General features: G+C 39.6%; 1 protein-coding gene across 10 annotated transcripts in view; it reads left to right on the top strand.

Moving 5' to 3' along the window:
- The window catches only part of LOC116480991 (cyclic AMP-dependent transcription factor ATF-7), a 117,734-nt gene that overhangs the window by 10,649 nt on the left and 82,833 nt on the right, over positions 1-24,252 (top strand). For all 10 annotated transcript variants that reach the window (XR_009209260.1, XM_032173537.2, XM_032173540.2 and 7 more), the window contains exon 2: positions 13,971-14,039. Coding sequence is in view for 9 of the 10 variants with exons in the window: in XM_032173540.2 (XP_032029431.1) it covers positions 13,985-14,039 (55 nt within the window). In the remaining variant the exon portion in view is untranslated. The remainder of the gene's footprint in view (positions 1-13,970; positions 14,040-24,252) is intronic.

Consider the following 24,252-nt stretch of genomic DNA (forward strand, 5'->3'; position numbering starts at 1 on the left):
GGTCTAAAACTCCTGGGCTCAAGGGATCCTTCTGCCTCAGCTTCCCAAAATGTTGGGATTACTGGTGTGAGCCATCGCATCCAGCCCCTAACTGTATCATAAAATCAAGATGATTTGTTGAATATGACATAATTACTGTAAGTGATTCATGTTGGTACTAAGTTTCTTGCCACTAATATTTATTTAAGTTTTATCAAAGTTGAATAATACCTTGTTGATTTTATTTAACATCATATTTCTGGTACCAACATGACTCCTGTAGCACCATTTTCTTTTTTTTTTTAATTTTTCTTTTATCTTTTTCTTTTCTTTTCTTTTCTTTTTTTTTTTTTGACACAGAGTCTCGCTCTGTCACCCAGACTGGAGTGCAGTGGCGCAAGCTCGGCTCACTGCAAGCTCCGCCTCCCGGGTTCATGCCATTCTTCTGCCTCAGCCTCCTGAGTAGCTGGGACTACAGGCGCCCGCCACCATGCCTGGCTAATTTTTTTTGTATTTTTAGTAGAGATGGGGTTTCACCATGTTAGCCAGGATGGTCTCAATCTCCTGACCTTGTGATCCTCCCACCTCGGCCTTCCAAAGTGCTGGCATTACAGGCGTGAGCCACTGCACCTGGCTCTTTTTTCTTTTTCTTTTCTTTTGAGATGGCGTCTTGCCCTGCTGCCCAGGCTAGAGTGCAGTGGCATGATTTCTGCTTACCACAACCTCTGCCTCCTGGGTTCAAGTGATTCTCCTGCCTCAGCTTCCCAAGTAGCTGAGATTACAGGCACCTGCCACCATGCCTGGCTAATTTTGTATTTTTAGTAGAGACAGGGTTTCACCATGCTGGCCAAGCTGGTCTTGAACTCCCGACCTCAGGCATCTGCCTGCCTCGGCCTCCCAAAGTGCTGGGATTACAGGCATGAGCCACCACGCCCAGCCAACACCATTTTCTTTAACTTATTTTTTGAAGTTTTGGTCAATAGTAGTTTGCTAATACTTTACACATACATGTTTGGGACTGGTGAGAGTGAATTGGCGAGCATTGGAATAACCCCAAATAGATCACTATTGAAAAAATGTGGACAGACTTAGGAAATAAATATTTTCTCCTGAGAACTTCTAAATGTCTCAGTGATTGTCATTGTGGGATAGTGCAGCTATTTCCTACCCAGAACCAATCTTATACTTTAAGATTAAAGCCTGTCAGGTTTTTTGTTGTTTGCAACCTGTTTAAGATTTTAAATTGGTCCTTTAAATTAAAAGATAATTTTAAAAGATCAGTGTTTTGGGGTTGATTACTTTTGGCTTATTGTTTTGAGGATCATACTTTATCTGAAAATGGCAGGAAAAAACAAAATTTTTTGTTTAGTTTTTGTTCAGCATCCTATCAGTTTCCAGGAGTTTTTCAACTTCTAAAATGCACACTGAGGCCAAACATAAATAAATACAATGTTCTCCAGTTATTTCTAACTTTGCTTCCTGCTGTCACTTTAGCAAGTTGTGCTTCTTTGTTTTTGCTTTATTAACCTTTCTGGGGATAGCTCAAAATAGTCCTGGAATCCTCTGAAAGCCTAGAGAGCCTTAAAAAAAAACTTCAAGTAGTTGCCTGTATAAAGCTGCTTCCAGATAGGTTCTAAGCTTTGGCTATGTGTTGCCTAACTTATGATTCAGCCTAATTCTCATTCTCATCTATTTTCAGTCATTTGCTGCAAAACTATTTGGTCTATTTAAGCTGGCTCCTTTCTTTGAAGCCAGTTTCTGCATGTCTGAGCTTGAAATCCAGAAATTAATTTCAGCCTTCTGTTTGATCAATTTAGGGCCCTCTACTGCTTGTGTATTTCTTAAAGCAGTGGATCTCAAACTTTTTGGTCTTGGAATTCACCCCATAATACTTTTAAAAATTATTGAGGGCCAGGCCTAGTGGCTCACACCTGTAATTCCAGCACTTTGGGGGGTTGAGGTGGGGGTGGGGAGATTGCTTGAGTCCAGGAGTTTGAGACTAGCCTAGGTAATATAGTGAGACCTTGTCTTTACAAAAATTTTTAAAATTACTGGAGCTTGTTGGTGCACTCCTGTAGTCCCACCTACTCAAGAGGCTTAGGTAGGAGGATCACTTGAGCCAGGGAGACAGAGGTTGCAGTGAGCTGAGATTGTGCCACTGCACTGCAGCTTGGGCAACAGAGTGAGACCCTGTCTCACAAAAAAATAAAATAAAATAAAATAAAATAATTGAGGACTCCAAAGAGCATTTGTTTATCTGGGTTGTATCTGTTGATATTTAGCATATTAGCAATTATGAGATAAGTTTTTAAAATATTTATTAATTTACTTTAAAATAACAAACCCATTACATGTTAACATAAATAACTATATTGTTTAAAAAGAATGTGGGGGAAGAACTTCAGATCTCTTTAATGTCTGGCTAAACAGAAAACAGCTGGATTCTCATATCTGCTTCTGCATTCAATCTGTTAAGATATGTCATTTTGGTTTAAGTATTTGAAGAAAACGATGTAATGGGAAAAGAGAGGATTATTTTCAGGTAATTGTATATAGTCTTCTTTGATACTACAGCAAAATCTGAAAAGTGATAGTTTCATAAAGGTTAGCTGTGGTATAGAATTTGAAACCACATCTGTGAACTTTTTAGTACTGCTATGTTAAAATGCATTGGCTCAGGATAAATAGCTATCATTGGGAAATTTTTTTTAAATGCATTGGCCTCACTTGCCTTTTTTTTTTCTTCAGACAGAGTCTCGCTGTGTTGTCCAGGCTGGAGTGCAGTGCTGTGAGGTTGGCTCACTGCAACCTCTGCCTCCCAGGTTCAAGCGATTTTTGTGCCTCAGCCTCCCGAGTAGCAGGGACTACAGGCGCGTGCTACCATGCCCTACTAATTTTTGTATTTTTAGTAGAGACAGGGTTTCACAATGACGGCCAAGCTGGTCTCAAACTCCTGGCTGGAGGTGATCTGCCCACCTCAGCCTCCCAAAGTGCTGGGATTACAGGCAAGAGCTACTGCGCCCAGCCAGCCACCTCGCCCAGCCTAACTTGCTCTTTAAATAGATCTTTTACTCACAAATGATTTTAACCTTCATGAACCCCCTGAAAGATCTGTAGGGATCCCTGGAGCCCACTTTGAGAACTGTAGTCTTACAGTGCCAACCTTGAAAAATGTTGGGCAAGGTGGCTCACTCCTGTAATCCCAGCACTTTGGGAGGCTGAGGCGGGTGGATCCGAGGTCAGGAGATTGAGACCATTCTGGTCAATGTGGTGAAACCCCATGTCTACCAAAAATACAAAAATTCGCCAGGCGTGATGGCACGTGCCTGTATTCCCAGCTACTCAGGAGAATCGCTTGAACCTGGGAGGTGGAAGTTTTAGTGAGACGAGATCGAGCCACTGCACTCCAGCCTGGGTGACAGAGAAACACTCCATCTTAAAAAAGAAAAAAAAAAGAAAAAGAAAAATGCAGCTGCCAGGCACAGTGGCTCATGCCTGTAATTCCAGCACTTTAGGAGGTCAAGGCAGGAGGATCACTTGAGGTCAGGAGTTCGAGACCAGCCTAGCCACTATGGTGAAACCCCGTCTCTACTAAAAATACAAAAATTAGCTGTGTGTGGTGGTGCGAGCCCGTAGCCCCAGGTGCTTGGGAGGCTGAGGTGGGAAAATCGCTGGAACCCAGTAGGTGGAGGTTGCAATGAGCTGAGATGGTGCCACTGCACTCCAGCCTGGGTGACAGAGCGAGACTCCTTCTCAAAAAAAAAAAGAAAAAAAATGCAGCTGTTTTCCTATAATTTTCACATGTCACAACATATGCTTTCCGATTTTTTTTCAACCATTGAAAAATGTAAAAACTGGCTGAACATGGTGGCTCATGTCTGTAATACCAGCACTTTAGGAGGCTGAGGCAGGCAGATCACTTGAGACTAGGAGTTTGAGACCAGCCTGGTCAACACAGTGAAAACCTGTCTCTACTAAAAATTGAAAAAATTAGCTGGTCATAGTGGCACATGCCTGTAATCCCAGCTACTCAGGAGGCTGAGAAATGAGAATTGCTTGAACCCGGGAGACAGAGGTTGCAGTGAGCCAAGATCCCGTTACTGCACTCTAGCCTGGGCAACAGAGTGAGATTCTGTCTCAAAAAGAAAAGAAAAGAAAAATGTAAAAATTATTCTTAGCTTATGGGCCATATAAAAATAGGTGATAGGCTGGATTTCGCCCATGAGTTGAAGTTGGCTAACCCATCATATATACTATTACTGGATTAAGAATTTTGTTTGTTTGTTTGTTTGTTTGTTTGTTTTGCGATGGAGTCTTGCTCTGTCACCAGGCTGGAGTGCAGTGGCATGATCTCGGCTCACAACAACCTCCAGCTCCCTGGTTTGAGCGATTCTCCTGCCTCAGCCTCCGGAGCACGTGCCACCATGCCTAGTTAATTTTTGTATTTTTAGTAGAGACGGAGTTTCACCATGTTGGCCAGGAGGGTCTCGATCTCCTGACCTTGTAATCTGACCACCTTGGCCTCCCAAAGTGCCGGGATTACAGGTGTGAGCCACCACACCCAGCCTGGATAATGAATTTTAAAATAATTATAATAAAACATGCTTAATGTTAAAAAATGTGAATATTAGCTGGGCATGATGGCTCACCCTTGTAATCCCAGAACTTTGGGAGGCCAAGGCGGGAGGATCACTTGAGCCTGGAATTTTGAGACCAGCCTGGGCTACATGGCGAGAGCCCCTGTCTCTACAAAAAAAAAAAAAAAAAAGAGCTGGGCATGGTGGTGTGCACCTGTAGTCCCAGCTATTCAAGAGGCCGAGACAGGAGGATCACTTGAACCCAGGAGGTCAAGGCTGCAGTGAACTGTGATCATGCCACTGTACTCCAGCCTGGGTGACAGCGAGACCTTGTCTCAAACAAACAAGAAAACCCACCAAAAAAAACAAACTATGAACATCACTTAATTTTCCTAAATAAAATGATACCCCAGAACATGTAGCCCCTCAAATTCATGTTTTGGGACATTTATTTATATAATAAGCATATGTAACAAGTTTATATATAATAAGCATATATAACAGTACCTGTTATGCTCTGAAGTGTTGGTAAAACATGATTCAGTTGTAACTAGACAACTTTTAGGGGTTGTAAAAAGATGTGCTGTCCATTCTTGTATCTTTTTTTTTTTTTTTTTTTTTTTTTTTCGGACAGAGTCTCACTCTGTTGCCCAGGCTGGAGTGCAGTGGTGTGATCTCAGCTCACTGCAACCTCCACCTTCTGGGTTCAAGTGATTCTCCCACCTCACCCTCCCAAGTAGCTGGCATTACAGGTGCCCACCATGACACCCAGCTAATTTTTGTATTTTTAGTAGAGATAGGGTTTCCCCATGTTAGCCAGACTGGTCTCCAACGTCTGGCCTGAAGTGATCCACCTGCCTTGTTGTCCCAAAGTGCTGGGATTACAGGTGTGAGCCACTGCACCTGGCCCATTTTTGTATCTCGTTTGGAATGTATGAGAACAGGTAACTAGGATCAGTCTGACCTTAACCCCTTGACCTTTTTTGTCTATATATATTTTGTAACTCTCTGCCTCAGTTTTCCAGTCTGTTAGCAAGTGCTTTACAAAACACTAATATAAAACAATAAGGCTAAAATCTGGGCACGGTGGCTCACGCCTGTAATCCTAGCACTTTGGGAGGCCGAGGGGGGGCAGATCACTTGAGGTCAGGAGTTCGAAACCAGCCTGGCTAACATGGTGAAACCCCATCTCTACTAAAAATACAAAAATTAGCTGGGTGTGGTGGCACGTGCCTATATTAGTCCCAGCTACTCAAGAGGCTGAGGCATGAGAATCTGTTGAACCCAGGAGGCAAAGGTTGCAGTGAGCCGAAATCACCCCACTGCACTCCAGCCTGGGCGACAGAGCAAGACCCTGTCTAAAAAAAAAAAAAAAAAAAGCATAACATTTAACACAATAAGGCTAATTAGTTTAAGATTATAGTGGTACATATATGCTTTCAACATATCCTTTTGGGACATTTCATTTAGTAATGAGATAATATATGCTAAACTATTATTATGCTAAATAATTCAATGGAAAATTCAGAATTTATGAACTTTTTTTTTTTTTTTTAGAGTCCCAGTCTGTCACCCAGGCTGGAGTGCTGTGGTGTGATCATAGCTCACTACCACCTTGAACTTCTGGGCTCAAGGGATTCTCTCATCTCAGTCTCCCGAGCTCCCGAGTAGCTGGGACTATAGGCACACACCACTGTGCGTGGCTAATTTTTTTTTTTTTTTTTTAGAAATAAGGTCTTGTGGCCGGGTGCAGTGGCTCATGCCTATAATCCCAGCACTTTGGGACGCTGAGGCGGGCAGATCACCTGAGGTCGGGAGTTCGAAACCAGCCTGACCAACATGGAGAAACCCCATCTCTACTAAAAATACAAAATTAGCCGCACATGGTGGCGCATGCCTGTAATCCCAGCTACTTGGGAGGCTGAGGCAGAAGAATCGCTTGAACCTGGGAGGCAGAGGTTGTAATGAGCTGAGAACACGCCATTGCACTCCAGCCTGGGCAACAAGAGTGGAACCCTGTCTCAAAAAAAAAAAAAAAAAAAAAGAAGAAAGAAAAAGAAAAGAAAGGCTCTTGCTTTGTTGCCTAGACTGGTCCTGAACTCCTGACCTCAAGCTGTCCTCTGACCTCAGCCTCCTAAAGTGTTGGGATTACAGGTGTGAGCCATGGCACCTGGCCTATGAACAGAAATTTTAATACCTAAATAATCTACTGCCTAGTAAAACTTGAGTAGTCTACTTTGTTTTCTGGGGTTCCCATAAACTGCATTATAGTCTCACAGTTCATGTGTTAACTGGAATCTTAAGTCACTTTGCTAGATGTAATGGAAATCAGAGCAGCACCGAGTATCCTATGGCAAATATAAAATGTTGAGACCGCTGTGGCGAAGATCTCATATTTGTACTCTTTGCTTAATGGCAGCTAAATTATCTTAGAGTCTGAAACATGGTAACTGAAGTTGTGTGTAGAAGAGAGCTGTTTGCATATAATTTCTTTTTATTATCATAAAGAAATAGAGCCCATAGAGCTCTGTTTGGGTACCTTTCTAAGTTTTTCAGCTAGTTTGTACTGAGCTGAAAGGTATTCAGTACCTGCTAAACTTGGTTTCAGCTCTATATTCCCTTTGTGATGCATGGTTGGGGCAATTTCTAATTGTCTGATATAAGCATAATTGTTGTTAGAAAGCATTCATGGGATTCTGAAAATGGGTCCTGGAAGGTAACAAAAGGAGGAGCTATTTTGAATTGCCTGTTTTACCTTGTGTGTTTATAAACAAGTTTCCACCATGTTTGTTTCTATATGAAACGGTTTATAACTTTAGAATTTTTTATGGTCCTTTTTGAACTTAATTTGTCACTTGGTTCTATTGCTTTGTAGTTAGAAAATGAGTAGTTTTGTATAATTTTTAAATATACTGCTTAGTGCTTTAGAATAGGCAGATATGGACCTCTTTTTTTAAACTCAGACTTCTTTTTTTTTTTTTTTGAGACGGAGTCTTGTTCTATCACCAGGCTGCAGTGCAGTGGCGCAATCTCAGCTCACTGCAACCTCTGCCTGCTGGGTTCAAGTGATTTTCCTGCCTCAGCCTCCTGGGTAGCTGGGACTACAGGCGTGCACCACCACGCCCAGCTAATTTTTTTGTATTTTTAGTACAGATGGGGTTTCACCGTGTTGGCCAGGATGGTCTCGATCTCTTGACCTCGTGATCTGCCCGCCTTGGCCTCCCAGAGTGCTGGGATTACAGGATTGAGCCACTGCGCCTGGCCAACTCAGACTTTTTTCAATCATGCGTATCTGCATTCTTTTTTCTTATTAGATTACATTATAATTTTTTGATTTATTAAAAGCAATCTGTGATTATTGTAGAGACTTTGAAAAATACTAAAAGCACAAAGAAGAAAATGGAATCGCCTAGGATACCATTATCCAGAGATAACCATTATTAACATTTTGATGTTAATTCCCTTATCTTTTCTATGCTTATTATTTTGTTTGCTTTTTTGTAGATTTACAATTATGGTGCATGTACAATTTTATATTCTGTTTTTTTTCCCGTTTAACATACAGCATTTTCTCATATTTTTAGTTTTCAAAATGTTATTCTTTTATAACTTAAAGATAGTTTATTATAAGACAGTACCTTAATTTATATTTATCCATTCTTATTTAATTTAATTCCTGTTCTTTTTTGGTCATAAAGATGACTGTGGTTAAACACTCAATGCAAAAATGGTCCACATGTCTGGTTTTATCCTTAGAATAGAGAGTCTGAAAGAAGAATGAACTGTTCAAAGGATATAAAACATTTTAAGACATTTAATGTAAATGTTGCCAAATTGAGTTCCAGAAAGATCGTCCAAATATGTACTCCTAAAAGTACTATATAAAAATGCCAGGCCAGGCACAGTGGCTCATGTCTGTAATCCCAGCCCTTTGGGAGACTGAGGTGGGTGGATCACCTGAGGTGTGGAGTTGGAGACCAGCCTGACCAACATGGAGAAACCCCATCTCTACTAAAAACACAAAATTAGCCAGGCACGGTGGCGCATACCTGTAATCTCAGCTACTTGGGAGGCTGAGGTAGGAGAATCACTTGAATCCAGGAGGTGGAGGTTGCGGTGAGCTGAGATCGTGCCATTGCACTCACTCTAACCTGGGCAACAAAAGCGAAACTCCGTCTAAAAAAAAAAAAAAAAAAAAAAAAAGTGCCCTTTCTGCTGCATACTCTATTGGCATTCTCTTGTACTTGAATATATAGATATATCTTAATAGCTCTAGGTGAGGTTTTGTTTTCAAGGTTTGATTAGGGGTTAACTTGACAAATTTCTCTCTTCTTTCCATTTTTAGCACCGTAACCAAAAACTACAGAGCTTCATGTTATTTGGGTGATAAAAGCATAGACTTGGTTGGCTGTGGTCATATAAAGTGCCTTAGGCACAACGTAGTCATAAATATGGATTTAAAATATGTGTAGCTTTAAATACATAAATACCTGCATAGCAAATATTTTGTGGATCCAGCAGCTTTCTGCAGAAACCTAAAGTTATGTGCAAACTTAATATAGACTTTATTTATTAAATATTAAATCAGTGAATATTTATTGAATATCTGCTGTGTTGTGAGAAGAAAGGCTTCCTGAAGTTTTAACCTAGATCTCTATATTCTACCCCATACCCCTTTTGATTACAGATAATGCAGCCATTCTCTTTCTAGTCAGAAAACTAAAATAACCCTCACCCAGTCACTAACACATCACCATTTCATTTTCCTTTAATAGCAGTTATCTGCTGTTATTCTAAAATTATTTTGCTTACTTGCTTATTACTTGTTTCTTCCTTTTAGAATGTAAGTAAGCTCTATGAGGGCAGAAATCATGTCTGTCTCATTTACTCTTGAATTACTTGGGCCTAGGGCATATGGCACTGTGCTTAGGCACTAAGTAAAATGTTTGGTGAATTAATGAATTTTAAAACTCACTAAATGTGTATAATCCAAAAAGCAAATTACGGTTGTTAATTTCAAACTTCTTCCTTGTTAAATCTTTTTTTTTTTTTTTTTTTTGAGACAGAGTTTCACTCTTGTTGCCCAGGCTGGAGTGCAATGACGCAATCTCGGCTCATTGCAAACTCTGCCTCCCGGGTTCAAGCAATTCTCCTGCCTCAGCCTCCCAAGTAGCTGGGATTACAGGCATGCACCACCACACCTGGCTAATGTTTGTATTTTTAGTAGAGACAGGGTTTCACCATGTTGGTCAGGCTGGTCTCAAACTCCTGACCACGGGTGATCTGCCCGCCTCGGCCTCCCAAAGTGCTGGGATTACAGGCATGAACCACTGTGCCTGGCTCCTTGTTAAATCTTTTACTAAGACTGTTAACTCCTCTCTTTTGTAATGTGGAGTTGCTAGCAAAATAATTTGATAAATGACCATATACATGGCGTCTAAATGATATGTATACTGATCAACCTCTGACTAACTGAACTTGTAAATTAAGCCATCATTCTTGATGATGATTTCTTTCATGACAGATGAGTAAAATATTATTTTTGTGTAAAGGCCTATTGTCTTTTCGTTTTTATATCCACTTTGCCTAGCACTTGGTAGTTCCTTATTAGTGGTTTCTGAATGAATGAATGAATGATAGCTAGTCTTAACATCTTCTAGATTTTTATGACTCTTTGATACTTACAGTTCATTATCCTTCTAATTTTTTTGTACCTAGCAGTATCTGCTTTTTGTCATTAGGAACCTGGTAACAGGCCCCTGGATGTGTTTGTATGTGGCTTTTATTCCTTGCTTAGAGTTGGGCCATCTTATTAACATCAGTTGGTTACTAGAGAAATGATCACATCACACCATATCTGCATTCTTTTTTCTTATTAAATTATATTGTAGTGGTAATATCACACCCGGTTTAGAGAATTTACTTTGTAGTCCTCAGTGACAGACTCCATGCTTAGTCTATTAAAATATATCTAGACATATATCTAGATATACATAAATAATCTGTTTTCTTACACAGTGACCATTTTAGGATCTACCTCTGTCTCTAACAAAACTAACAGATTTTATGAAATTATCTCAGTTATTAAAAATCATTCTCTAAATCTTGGGTTTTCTTCAGTTCTCTCCCAGCATTTACGTAATTTTCTCTTTCGAGTATTAAGTTTTTTTAATCATTTAAAAAATTCTGGTGAGTGAGTACCTGAGCCTTTTCTGCAGATGTTGGCCTCTAAGACAGCTTTTTTATGCGTCTTTGTCTTCCCTGTTCTAAGATCTTTGCTGAAAGCATCCCACTTCGCCTTGTCAGTGCTTCTTAATGTGTGTATCCCTCTTCTGTCATTTATTGTGATAAAATGCTTATGTTTCATCCTGAAGAATAGGTTGGGAAGGAGATGACACACTGAGTGCCATGCCCAGACACATGATCTGCTTGTCAAGCAGTATAGTTATAAATGAGCTGTGAGTTAAATTCTAGTGAGTGGCAGCATTGTTTTTCAAGATTTCACTTTATGTCTCAGTCTGTTTACACTACAGAAATGTGTTGCTTTTTGATTTTGAGATGGCATCAGTGAGACCTCACTGATAATTAAAGATTTGTTTAAGTGTTAGATAGAAATCAGCAAAATGACTTTCTTTATATGTAGCAATTGATGCAGCAGACTAGGAGTGAAGGAGAAATTTTTTTAAAAAAGATGTTAGCTGGATTTTTTTTTAATGGGCAGACAGATCATTTTTATTTTTGTTAAATACTTAAATTTCAAAAATTACCCTAGAGTGAAAAAATTTTTAAACAAGAATAATGGAAACGACAAGAGGCAAGAGATTGAGGGAAAGATTTAAGAATAATTGTGAGTATTTAAGAAGAGAGGCTTCTTCCTCTCATTGTGATCTCCCTTTGGTGAAAATGATAAAACAAAGGCCAGCAAATTTAGAAGGAAGCAGGAAATCCTAGTTAGTGGCTGTCGGTTGAATATTTAAGAGCAATGAAAATACTTACTTCTGTTAGATTTTAATGCTTTTTCCCCCAAAATTTTTTTGTTTTTGCTTTTTTTCTTTCAGAAAGTCATGATTTTTAATCTCTATTTTCTAGTAAGTGTGCCACTAAATAAAATTTGGAAGCCATGTAGTGTGATGTGATTGTGCAAAGCCAAGTTACATTTTGAATTTTGTGGTTTGAGGGAAGCCATTCCAGAATTTATTTCTCCACTTCCTATGCCAATACTGTCCCACTTCTCAGCCAGAACTCTTTCCCTCCTCTAAATAGGTAGAAAAATGAGAAAATTTAACATCAAATAACAGAACCAAGATAAAAGTAAGGAATCCTGCCTGATTCTTGTGTTATGTCTACTCTAGCCCTTGTAGTTTACTTCCTGGTTGAAAATATATTAGAAGACTTTGTTGAAATAAAATTCTCATTTTGTGATTATATTAGGAAAGCAGATTCTGGGACATGTAGTGAAATTATCTCTAGCACAGGAGTTAGGAATTTTTCCAGAGATGAATTGCTTTCCAGACATGCTGTAAGTTTTCAGCCTTAATGGCCCTGGTCATTGCATTTATTTACTTTTGTTTACTTGTATTTATTTTTTGTACCATGTCGTAGTTCCCGAAAGTGCTAAAAAAAATCATGTATTTAAAACAAACAAACCAACCAGAAAACCCCCCTCATCCTGGGGCTGTGTGAAGAAGAATGAAGCTCTCATTTCCCAGTACCCAATCATCAGCTTGAGCTGGCCTCTCCTAGGAACAGAATTTATTGAAGCAATTTATCCTGGCTAAATGTGATATAAATCTGTGTACATGTATGTACGTATAGGCTCTGTTCCATTACAGCAGTGCTGTAGCATCATTTTCCTTCCTAGTTAGACCATGTTTCTATCACACTGAAAGATGACCAAGAAACCCCTTCTATTTTATGGGGCACCCCACAATTTTAAACACCGATTAGTTATGGAATTACTGATTAGACAACCAGAGATACTGGTTTCTAACCCCAGAGTGAGTCCTAAGAGAGAAGGAGAGATGTTACCTAGCTACCCTCTGAGTTTTAAGCATGGTTTTCCGATTACCAGATTCAGTCTAGCACGTTAACATTTTATTTCAATGCGAGCCTGACAGATTGTCCTGACATTTCAGTTTATTTCCAAGATAAAAATTTGAAATTTGGTTACAGTTCTGAAGTCATTTGCAGGCATATTCAAACTGTAGTTCCTCTCTCATCTTCCCTCGTTCATATTCTTTTGTATACCTTTCTCTTTCATGGAAGGATGTTTGAAAATATCCTTTAGGAGTTTATAAGACTATTTTTACCCCCCACTCCATTTTTCTCTTCCACCTTCCAAAATACGGTTTGTCTTTTAGGAATTGTGTTTTACTATGATTTGCATTTCTAATCTTTATCCATCTCCACTTCTATTTTTATTCCTAGTTGGAATATGAGAAATTTCTCCCACACATTCAGATTGGAATTATTGTTCTTCAACAAAGAATTTCAATAAACACTTTGAGAGTTTAGCTTCAATAATTTAAAAAACAGTATAAACCCTGTTAAAGTCTTCAGAGAAATAGAAGGGATAGATGGTGATGCCTTTTAGTGCCATTTCTTTCATCCCCTGCAGCAGCACACATCTGTTGGCTGCAACAGAGCAGCCCAAGAACACTGGCCGAAAGCAGCACAAACAGCCGGAACATATTCCCCCAGTAAACCCCCAAAGAGTCGACATTTGTCTTATTGCTGCTTTTAAAAACCTAGCCGTAAATAGAATCAGAGAGGGGAAGGGCATCGATACTTCTCCATTTGCCACAGACGATTGGTGGGGGGAGGAGGAGGCTCCCAGTTTTTATTTTTATTTTTTTATTAATGGAAACCATTTCCCATATAGCCCAATAGGATGGGTGCTTTGTTTTCTTTGGCAATAATATGGGATAAACAGCCCTTGCCAACAGTCTCATAGTTTATACACCAGGGAGCCAGATTATGGCCCTGTAAAATGGAGCACCCCTCCTATAATCCCTTAATTAATTAAATGACAAATTTTGGTCTTCTCTAGTTCAGAAGTATGGCTTCCGCATCGAGCGTTCAGTGAATTTATTGACATAAGGAACTGCACTAGTTGTAATTCAACACATTGGAGAAGTGTGTTATATACTGTAGTAGAAAGAGAGAAAATCTAGCAAAGGTTTGAAATTCCTTGACTATTTAGATCTCAGTCTTTCTAATTAAAAGTTTCAATTGAGACACAGTAGATCATATGCCACCTGTCTAATGGGTCTCCCCAAAGTAGCCTTTGTTTACAACTTTGATAGATGGCATTCGTGGAACACCTGTTTCTAGGGTTGATATTTTTGAAGCACTTTTTTTTTTTTTGCTCCAGCATATTTAACATAACTTTTTCCCTCACCTCCCCCTCCTCAGCTCCGCTCTGCTATATGAAATATGGGAGACGACAGACCGTTTGTGTGCAATGCCCCGGGCTGTGGACAGGTACGTTTACAATATACTTTATTGTGAATGTCTCGTTGTGAATCAAAGTGGCTGTTTTATCACTAAGGCAAAGAGTTTAAAGCCGGTATTTTACGTGATCACTGGAGGTAATCAGATCAGAGGATTTGCAGTGTATAAATCCAAGTTATGAGGAAGTGTAGGCACTCTACCGTAATGAAATCTGCCTTGCTCTCTTCCGTATTGTTATTCTACTGCTGTTTGTTTCCCACCACACAGTGTGGAAAAATACATGTTGCTCTCTCCTCCTTTCTAAAGCTGTCCATCTAAATACAAAGCAAGTTTAGAAATGTTTTCTCTTCATGCTGGGCGCGGTGGCTCACGCCTGTGATCCCAGCACTTTGGGAGGCCGAGATGGGCAGATCACCTGAGGTCAGGAGTTCGAGACTAGCCTGGCCAAAACCCCGTCTCTGCTAAAAATACAAAATTAGCTGGGTGTGGTGGCACATGCCTATAATCCCAGCTATTCAGGAGGCTGAGGCAGGAGAGTGGCTTGAGCCCGAGAGGTGGAGGTTCCAGTGAGCCAAAATTGTGCCACTGCACTCCAGCCTAGGTGACAAGAGTGAAACTCCGTTTCAAAAAAAAAAAAAAAAGAAATGTTTTCTCTTCAACCTGCATGGATATAAAAGTCTGCCTAACATATTTGGAGAGGCAGCTGATAATGTACCCACTCATCGTGAACCTCAATTTGCCAGAATCTATTTGGATTTTTTAAATAAGGGAAAAAAAACACATTTCTTTTGACTGTTGATCCAGAAAATCATTGTTAGCAGCTGCAGCAGGTATCTATCTAGGAAAGACAAATCTAATAGAGAACTTGAGATCTCACAGCATTATATAAACATTTTCTCTGTCTAATGCTGTAAATGCATTGTTCTGTATGTCAGCTGTCACGTAATTATATTCATATGTGTATATTGTATGTCATTTTTCATCATATGCTTTTTTAATAAAGTAATTTTGTTGAAATTACCTTTTTTTTTTTTCATTTTGCATCTTCTTAACTCTTCTTCCTAGACCTTCCTCTATTGCCATGTTCCACAAAGGATGAAGAAAGGAATACAAAGGAAGTTTTATTTGCCTTCATTAATTTGTTTTATAGAACTCAAAGAGTTGAGTTTCTGTTCACTTAGGAATATGTCGTGTGACTGTCCACTGACACTTACTGGTGGTGTGTGAGATTACACACTAGTTATATTAAACATTGTAAATATCTGGACAAAAAGAAGAGTTAAATTTCAGAGAGTCCTGTGAATTTGAGAGGTAGATAAAATGGGGGTGGTGGCAAGGAATGAACAGAAGGAAGATTCCAAATTCCAGTAAATGCTAAAATTTTGACAAAAGACCAACAAAGGCATCATATTCTGCGGTATTTGCCATCCTAGGGTGTATTTCCTTTCATGTCAAAGTTTTCAACTTTATTATTTACTACATGTTTCCCCATGTGATTTCATATATATATATATATATATATATATATATATATGCGCATGTATCTCTATTTATATATGGATGTATATAAATATTTGCAGTAAAAGCCAGTTGGGAAAATAGAATACATTTGTTTCACTTTTCAGACAGCTTTATTGAAATACATTTCTAAAAATGATCTCTCCTAGCCTGGTATGGCTCATGCCTGTAATCCCAGCACTTTCAGAGTCCAAGGCAGGGTGATCACTTGAGCTCAGGAGTTTGAGACCAGCCTGGACAATATAGCGAGACCCTGTCTTTACAAAAAAAAAAATTTAAAAATTAGCCAGGCATGGTGGCACACGCCTGTAGTCCCAGCTACTTGGGAGGGTGAGGCAGGAGGATCACTTGAGAGTCCAGGAGTTCGAGGCTACAGTGGGCCATGATCATGCCACTGCACTCCAGCCTGGGCAACAGAGTGAGACACTGTCTCAAAATAAATTTAAAAATGATCTCTCCAAATTTTTACATGGAATTAGATAATACTATTTACTATGATGCTTACAACCAATACCTTGTACCTTTTTCACTTCTTGCTTTTAGTTGAAAAATAGGCATTTTTGGTGAAAAGATTTATTTTTCTAATACTTACCATTATTTTTCTTCACTTATTGTTGAAGCTACTCCTGAACTTCTCTTAGATGTTATATGCTTAAAGCCACCCAGACAAGGACTTCGCAAAGAAGTAAAAATAGATGATAAAAATAAGGAATATATGAGAAAAGCATCTCTTAAGCTCTCTGAGGAAGAAAGATATAAATAACACCTTTTCAGGCTGTCTCATCAGAAAAGAGTAGTATCCACTGAAATTTGTGAAATGTCACAGATTTGTGAAATTTGTTTTTGTTTTGCTGTGTTTTGGACTGGAGGTAGGAAAATAGTAGGGACTTTTGACTTTGGTTCCTTCTTGTAAGGTTGTGTTCCACTTACCGTAAGCCATTTCCTTCCCCTACTTCTCTCTCCTGTTCCTGAATTATTTGTTGGTATTTTGGTTATTAGGATTCATTATAACCTCCGGCTTAGATTCTAAAAGCTTTTTTCCCCTCAGTAGGAAGGTGAGTGTGGAACATTGCTACCTTTTTCTTTTGGATTCAAGATACTTATTTCATAGAAAAAGGATATAAAGGTACAACTTAAGGTTTTGAAGGTAGCACGATTCATCCCTTTACCTCCTTTGCATGTCAAAACTTTATGGTCAGGTGAGATTATAGTTCTTTAGTTATATTTAGTCTCTTCCAAGTTTCTCCCACTATCTGGTAACAAATAACTCTAGATTGGGATCTCTACAAGATTTCCTGTGATTGCTTTATGTTGTAAAAAATAGTGAAAATCTGGCAGATAAGATAAATTTGGTAAAGTGAACTACCCTTGGCATGTCATCCAACTTCCTTAATATCCCTTGAGAATGGTTTCATTCTGGAGCCACCTTGAGCCTTTCAAACTATTTATAATCCATTTGTCATTGATTCAAGTTCTTTCTTCCAGAAATGGTAGAATAATAAAAAGGCTATGTAAATCCCAGGATGGGTAATAAGGACCATGATAATTTTTGCAAGACGTGGTTTAGAACCTGCTACCATAGAAGTCTCAAAAAGCAGTGGCTTCCACTGGGTAGAGGAAGTAGGAATGAAAACAATTATAACTCAGGATACTTTTTTTTTTTTTTTTTTGAGACAGAGTTTCGCTCTGTCACCCAGGCTGGAGTGCAGTGGCGCTATATCAGCCACTGCAAGCTCCGCCTCCCGGCTTCACGCCATTCTCCTGTCTCAGCCTCCCAAATAGCTGGGACTACAGGCGCCCACCACCACGCCCGGCTAATTTTTTGTATTTTTAGTAGAGACAGGGTTTCACCGTGTTAGCCAGGATGGTCTCGGTCTCCTGACCTCGTGATCCACCCACCTGAGCCTCCCAAAGTGCTAGGATTACAGGCGTGAGCCACCGCGCCTGGCCACTATTTCTTAAAAAACAAACAAAACTATAGGAACCTTGCATTATGTCAATATCTGCTCCTTGCCCAGACTTTACCCTATGCATTCCTAAACTCAGAAATTGTCCTGTGCCTTAATATTAAGGGAAGGTGAAAGGAAAATTCACCTAAAATAGACTAGTGGATTACGCTCTCCACTATATAATCAAAACCACTAGGCTTTCAATGGATACGTAAACATGTTTTGGTTGCTAGGTCTTTAATGGCTGTTATTTTTGGATTCTGTTCATGATCCACTTCCCAACAGTAAGTCTGATGTGACACAGCTGAGTTCTAAATATGCTGCATGTACTTAAAAAAAAAAATGCTGCTGAAGGTTGTGCTCTCTGCATTCTTATCGGAAAAGACAGGTGATAGGGTTTTTTAGCCCTGTTATTCCTATTCTCCTGTTGAGATTTTTTTGTTTCTCTTGAGGCCTCATCAATCTCATGAAGAGGAACTCAGGGAAAGCAATATCCCTGCTAATACCTCTCTGTGGAATGTGGTAGCAGGAGTAGTTAATAGAGCTGCCTCCTGAGAATGGGGTTAGTGTTGTTAAGGCAACAGTGCCCCAGATACCCCCTTGGCAGAGGACTGGTTGAATTTGAGTTGTATGGGTTTTTGAAATGTTTATAAGATAGCATCTATTTAAAGACATTGTGACTATAAAACAGCTTCGTGTTGTTAAAATAATAGAAATATAGCTTGGTACTGAATCTATTAATAGGAAGTCTTATAAGTTTTTAATACTTTTGGAGGACACTTTTACTTGAATATGGATTATAAAGTTGTTCCATTGTATGTGGAAGCAGGAATAAATACTATGTCTCTGTCAGTAATCTTGATTTTAGATGTTATTTCATATATACGCAGTTAGATAACTTACCTTTTGGATGCTTTTTGCCCAGTTTTTTATTACTGGGATCAACAAATTCCATATTCCTATGCCTCCCTCTCAGGCACATGACACAGGTTTGCAGTATAAATTATGCAGATTTAAGTAGTCTTTCTGGTTACCATAATCAAGTGTTTGAGCAGAAGCTGGTCATATCAGCTTATTACAATGTCCATTTCCTTAAAAACAGGAACACATTTCCTCTGAGGAGATACTACTCATGGAGAGTTAGTATCATCTTGTTCTTAGCCAGTGAAAAAGGTTTCTGTCATAACTATTTTGTATCACCTCTGTCCTTTTTTTGTTTTGTTTTGTGTTGTTTTTCTGAGATGGAGTTTCGCTCTTATCTTCGCTCTTATCGCCCAGGCTGGAGTGCAGTGGCGCAATCTCGGCTCACTGCAACCTCTGCCTTCTGGGTTCAAGTGATTCTTCTGCCTCAGCCTCCCAAGTAGCTGGGATTACAGGCGCCCACTGCCACTCCCGGCTAATTTTTTTGTATTTTTAGTAGAGACAGGGTTTCGCCATGTTGATCAGGCTGGTCTCGAACTCCTGACTGGAGGTGATCTGCCCCTCTTGGTCTCCCAAAGTGCTGGGATTTCAGGCGTGAGCCACCACACCCAGCCCACCTCTGTCCTTTTAAGGAAAAAATCCTTTGATTATTTCTCTGTCCAGTGTGACCCTGAGCGGCTATTACTCTTTTTTTGCCTGAAGAGATCTACTGTCAGATCTTCTCTTCGGCCGGGCGCGGTGGCTCACGCTTGTAATCCCAGCACTTTGGGAGGCTGAGGCGGGCGGATCACGAGGTCAGGAGATCGAGACCACAGTGAAACCCCGTCTCTACTAAAAATACAAAAAAATTAGCCGGGCGTGGTGGCGGGCGCCTGTAGTCTCAGCTACTCGGAGAGGCTGAGGCAGGAGAATGGCGTGAACCTGGGAGGCGGAGCTTGCAGTGAGCCGAGACTGCGCCACTGCACTCCAACCTGGGCGACAGAGCGAGACTCCGTCTCAAAAAAAAAAAAAAAAAAAGATCTTCTTCTCTTCTCCCAGAGGACATTTAGGTACAGGTTGAAATTCTCTTCATATCTTTCTAAGTGAGATACGAAACGTATAACTAACTCATAGACCTCTGGGGCCTGCTTTTCCTTTCTAAGGCCAAGAATAGTGATGGAGCCCTAGTTGTGATGGGATTGAGGGCAGCTTCTTGTACCTCCTTATCTTGTCATATAATAGGAATAATGTTTATGGTGTTGTAGTCCTGGCTTCACTTGGCGTTTAACCAACCTCCAAAGCTGTTTATTGCTTCGTATCCTCTGCCTCCATGAACATTATCCCTTAAATCTCTATTGCTCTGTAATATATGAGGCAACAAATAGCTCCTATGATTGGTTAAATGCTGGCATGCTGTAAAGGTATATGTTTTATTGCCTATATAACACAAATCTATAGAGATTATTCCTGTTAGCCCTCCCATTAAATGGGCCATACTGATACTGTGGGACTCTGGATCTTTAATTTTGTCCCTTTGGCAAGTTGCCCTATTATCTGGCATAAGCACAAAAGAAAAGCAGGAAAGAATGAGTTGGTAGTGATTACTAATTCTTTATGTTAGGGAAGCATCTTGAATTGGAGAATTACAAGGGGAAGCAATGGCTCTGGTAGGTAAATGCCATTTGTGGTAGTTTATGCTATGTTTACATGTTTCGACAGGTGAAGGCAATTTCAGGCAAACAAATAAGCCTTTTTTCCCTACCCTCTGCCAAGAGTTTTTTAAAATTCTAATTTTTATTTAATAATTCATATTTCATTCAATAATTCATCTAGTTCCCATCTGGTAAGAGTGCCTGCATGCTCTCAGACAGCTGAAAATACACGGCATTATACACAAATTAGGTCAAATGCTAACCTTATTTTTTGTATTATGTTAACTTTGCAATAACTTTCAGTTCACTCTCTGGATGCTGCAGTAACCTGTGGTGGAAGTAGACCGCTCTTATGCATCATATAGACAAAATTGGGACTGGGATTTTTTTTTTTTTTTTGAGATGGAGTCTCGCTCTGTCACCCAAGCTGGAGTGCAGTGTTGCGATCTCGGCTCACTGCAACCTCTGCCTCCCGGGTTCAAGCGATTCTCCTGCCTCAGTCTCCCCAGTAGCTGGGACTATAAGCGCCCACCACCGTAACTGGCTAATTTTTGTATATTTTAGTAGAAATAGGGTGTCGCCATGTTGGCCAGGCTGGTCTTGAACTCCTGACCTCAAGTGATCCGCCTGCCTCAGCCTCCCAAAGTGCTGAGATTATAGGCGTGAGCCACTGCACTTGGCCTGGGGCTGGAATTTTTTAAATGTAGACAGCTAAGAGCAGGAATTGAACTCAAGTTTCTTAATGTCAGATCTGATACTCTTGACACTTGCCCTTAGAAACATGTAGTTGGTTATTTTTGTTTTTCATGTTATATTTAAACAAATATATGTATGTTACTAGAGCACAGTAGATTAAAAGCATCCTTGTTCTGGTCTGCCCCTCCCAAAAAAGGCTGTATGAATCTAATTGGTACTATACCCAGGAAATTAAGGTGACATTTTTCGGTTATTCCCTCTTGTTTTCCTTAGATATAACTTAATATTTGAAACGGGAGCCCAGAAACTGTTCTCAGAGCATTCCTGTTAGAAAAAAAATAAAATCCTGTCTTTGCATCTCAGCTCTTCCTAAGTTAAAAGGCCTCTTTCCTACTCCCTTCTTTTGCAAACTGCTGAGTTTACAAAGTGCCTTCTGAATCTTAGAGCCTGTCTTTCATTTATCCTACCTTTGCCACTCTGGCAAAACTACATACAGCATATAGCTAGGTTGTTGACTTACAAGATATTGTCATTATATAGAATTCTTCATTCTTTTATCAAATAGTCTTCCAGCGAATGCAGCAGATTAAAAAGCAGCCGGCGTACTCCCTCTCTCTGGTTAGCGTATTTCTTTAATGCAGATTGACTTGCTCAGCAGTCTCATTCTGTCTGAAGCCTTTGTTAGGGCCTCTCTGTATGTGGATTCATAACACATCTGTGTGTACATCTACAGTGCTGTATAAATAATAATAAGTAATCACCAGATGGCCTATAACTGCTCCTCTGGACCCGCTGGGTCTCTTGAAGCTGTTAGTAAAGTCATCTGGCGTTTTGCTGGGGAAAACTTGTCATAGATTTATTTCTAAAAAAATTCAAACTCACAACTGGGTGTTTAGGACTAGTTATTGCTGTCTGTGTTGTAAATATTTAACAGGCTTTGTACAATGACAAGTAAAAGCGCCATTACTAACCACATACAGTGGCTGTGGAGCTCTTCTTCCCTCCTGGCCGTTTAGAAAGGAAAAGAAATGCCAATAAATTGTACATTATGAATAAGGTACAAGAGATGCTCTCTGGAAGATTTTTCTGAAGAGAAAAAGAATTTCAACATTCTGTTCAAAGAGTTGTGACTGGCAAACTTAAGCTTTTTAACTATGTGCCAGTGACTTAAACACAATGCCACTTTTATTTTTTTTTAGAGATAGGGTCTTGTTCTGTCACCCAGGCTGGAGTACAGTGGTGCAATCATAGCTCACTGAAGCCTGCAACTCCTGGGCTCAGGCAGTCCTCCCGCTTCAGCCTCCTGAGTAGCTGGGACTACAGGTGCACACCACCATGCTTGGCTAATTTTATGTTTTTATTTTTAGAGACAGGGTCTTGCTGTGCTGTCCAGGCTGGTCTCGAACTCCTAGCCTAAAGCAGTCCTCTCACCCGAGGCTCCCAAGTACTTGGGATTACAGTCATTAGCAACTGCACCTGGCACAAAGTCTCTTTTAAAGTGGACTTTGTAATATTTTAAGAAAAGCCCCATGCTCTGGAGTTCAGTCATACTGAGATTTTGATCCTAATAGAGTCTTTATAACCAAGTGATAAACCTTTCTGAAAGAGTTACAGTGCTAGTCGACATTTGGTTAAATGTCAGGCCTTTGGTTATGTCTAAAAACTTAACACATAAAGTATAGTGTTTGCCAATATTATTTATACAGCAAAATATCTTTATTTTTGTCCTCTTTCCATTAATTTTTGTGAAAAGGTTATGTATTTAGTTTGGGGAAAAATGTTATTCTGATTTTCTGCTTATAATTTTCTGTGCTGTTTTGCTATTACTAATCACTTTGCTTCAGTACCTATTGTACTAGTGTACTTAGTACAATAATACATGTTTTTTAAAATCACAATAGAACTCATCATCCCTAAATTTGAGGGTTTTTTCTTTGTTTGCTAATCATAAGATAACAACACATGTTTTAAACAGAAAGTTGGGTATCTTAACTGTCAAGCCTAGTTTTCTTTTGTCTGTTGGGGGTTGAATCTATTTAACCACAGAGAGCTTGTCCTTTAAATCATAGCAGGTGGATGTTACTTTTGAGGTAGAATGTGTAGAATGGTTTTCTGTTTCAAAATCTCATGTCGAAGAATTGACATGCAAATTGTGAAGAAGAAATAGTTTTAATAGTTTATTGTAGGGAGATGTTGCTTTTTAAGTTTTATCTCACAAAATTATCATGTTAAGGATAGGATTTCAAGAAGGAAAGCATCATGGAGAAAAGATAGAAGCTTTGAGGTTTATCTCTTTGTAACAGTGCCTTTGTGTTTTTACTTCAAAATTTCTTTGTGCAGTGAAATACGCTACCTTTGTATTTGTGCTTTGGTAAGAATGTGGACTGTTTGCAATTGTCATGTGAAAGTACAAAGAGAATGAGAATGAATTTTGTGAAATTAGCTCATTCCCAGTCTGGCACACCATGTGCCCTGTGTGACTGCTGATTCTGCTGGCAGATTGAAGTGCCGAACCAACTTCTCTAACTGCTAAAATTGCCAGCCATCATTCCAAGCTTTTAAATCTTGTTGTTCACATCAGTGATGTCAGATTTTGAGCAAACATAGCTCTGTCTTTAAATCCCCGTGGAATTTGCAATTCCCTGAATTGAAAGAGTTCTTCCTTTTTGCCTTTGAAAAACTTGAGTGGCTGTGTGGGGAAAGTCAGCAGAATAAATCTGCAGCCTTGCCGTGTCCTTTGAGTCATTGTAGAAAGCTGAGTGCTCTGTTCGACATTCAGCAGATTGGCTGTCAGAGTTGCACTGCTGCTTATCAAAGACATGGTCTCTCAAAGAGCCATTTATGTTATTCCAGAGAGAATCATCCTGTGGCAAAAGGAACACCTCCTTTCTCCTCCCAAGGGTCAGATCTTCTTTTGATACTGGGCAATTATCCCTTGCTTTTCCTGAAAAATAGCTCAATCCACTATAAAGATTGGCACCAGCACAGGTTGCTGATTTGGTTACAATGACAAGCTCTGATTCCTTAGCCACAGGGAGAGGCATCAGGGTGATACTCCTAAGTATGCCAGAGGCTTAATGGTGGTGATGTTTCTGCTGAGAAACTCAGTGTCCCTTATAAGTATCTTGGCTTCTGTTCTCTTTCTGTGAGGGAAATAAATGTGTTTTAGTTGTTTGCACAGTAGTCACTGTAAAATGCCACTATGAGGTTGTCTTTCCTTCCTTCACTTCCTCAAGCTTCTTTCCTGTCTTTAGTTATTGTCCTTTAGTTACATTTGAGATCAAGCCCTACAGTCTAATTTTTTACATTTTTATGTCCTTTTTATACAGCTTATCTTGGCTCTTATTAGCCGTGGTACCTGGTGGGGATTATTCACCAGTGTTTCCTCTATTTAAAAAAATTATAATAGACTTTATTTTTTAGAGCAGTGGTAAGCGTATAGAAAAATTGAGTGCAGAGTACAGAGAGTTCCCATACACCTCCTCACTCCACCCCTACTCACAGTTTCCTTTATTGTTAACACTTGCA

This window comes from Hylobates moloch, unplaced genomic scaffold, assembly GCF_009828535.3.
Source record: "Hylobates moloch isolate HMO894 unplaced genomic scaffold, HMol_V3 SCAFFOLD_13, whole genome shotgun sequence".
NCBI lineage: Eukaryota > Metazoa > Chordata > Mammalia > Primates > Hylobatidae > Hylobates > Hylobates moloch.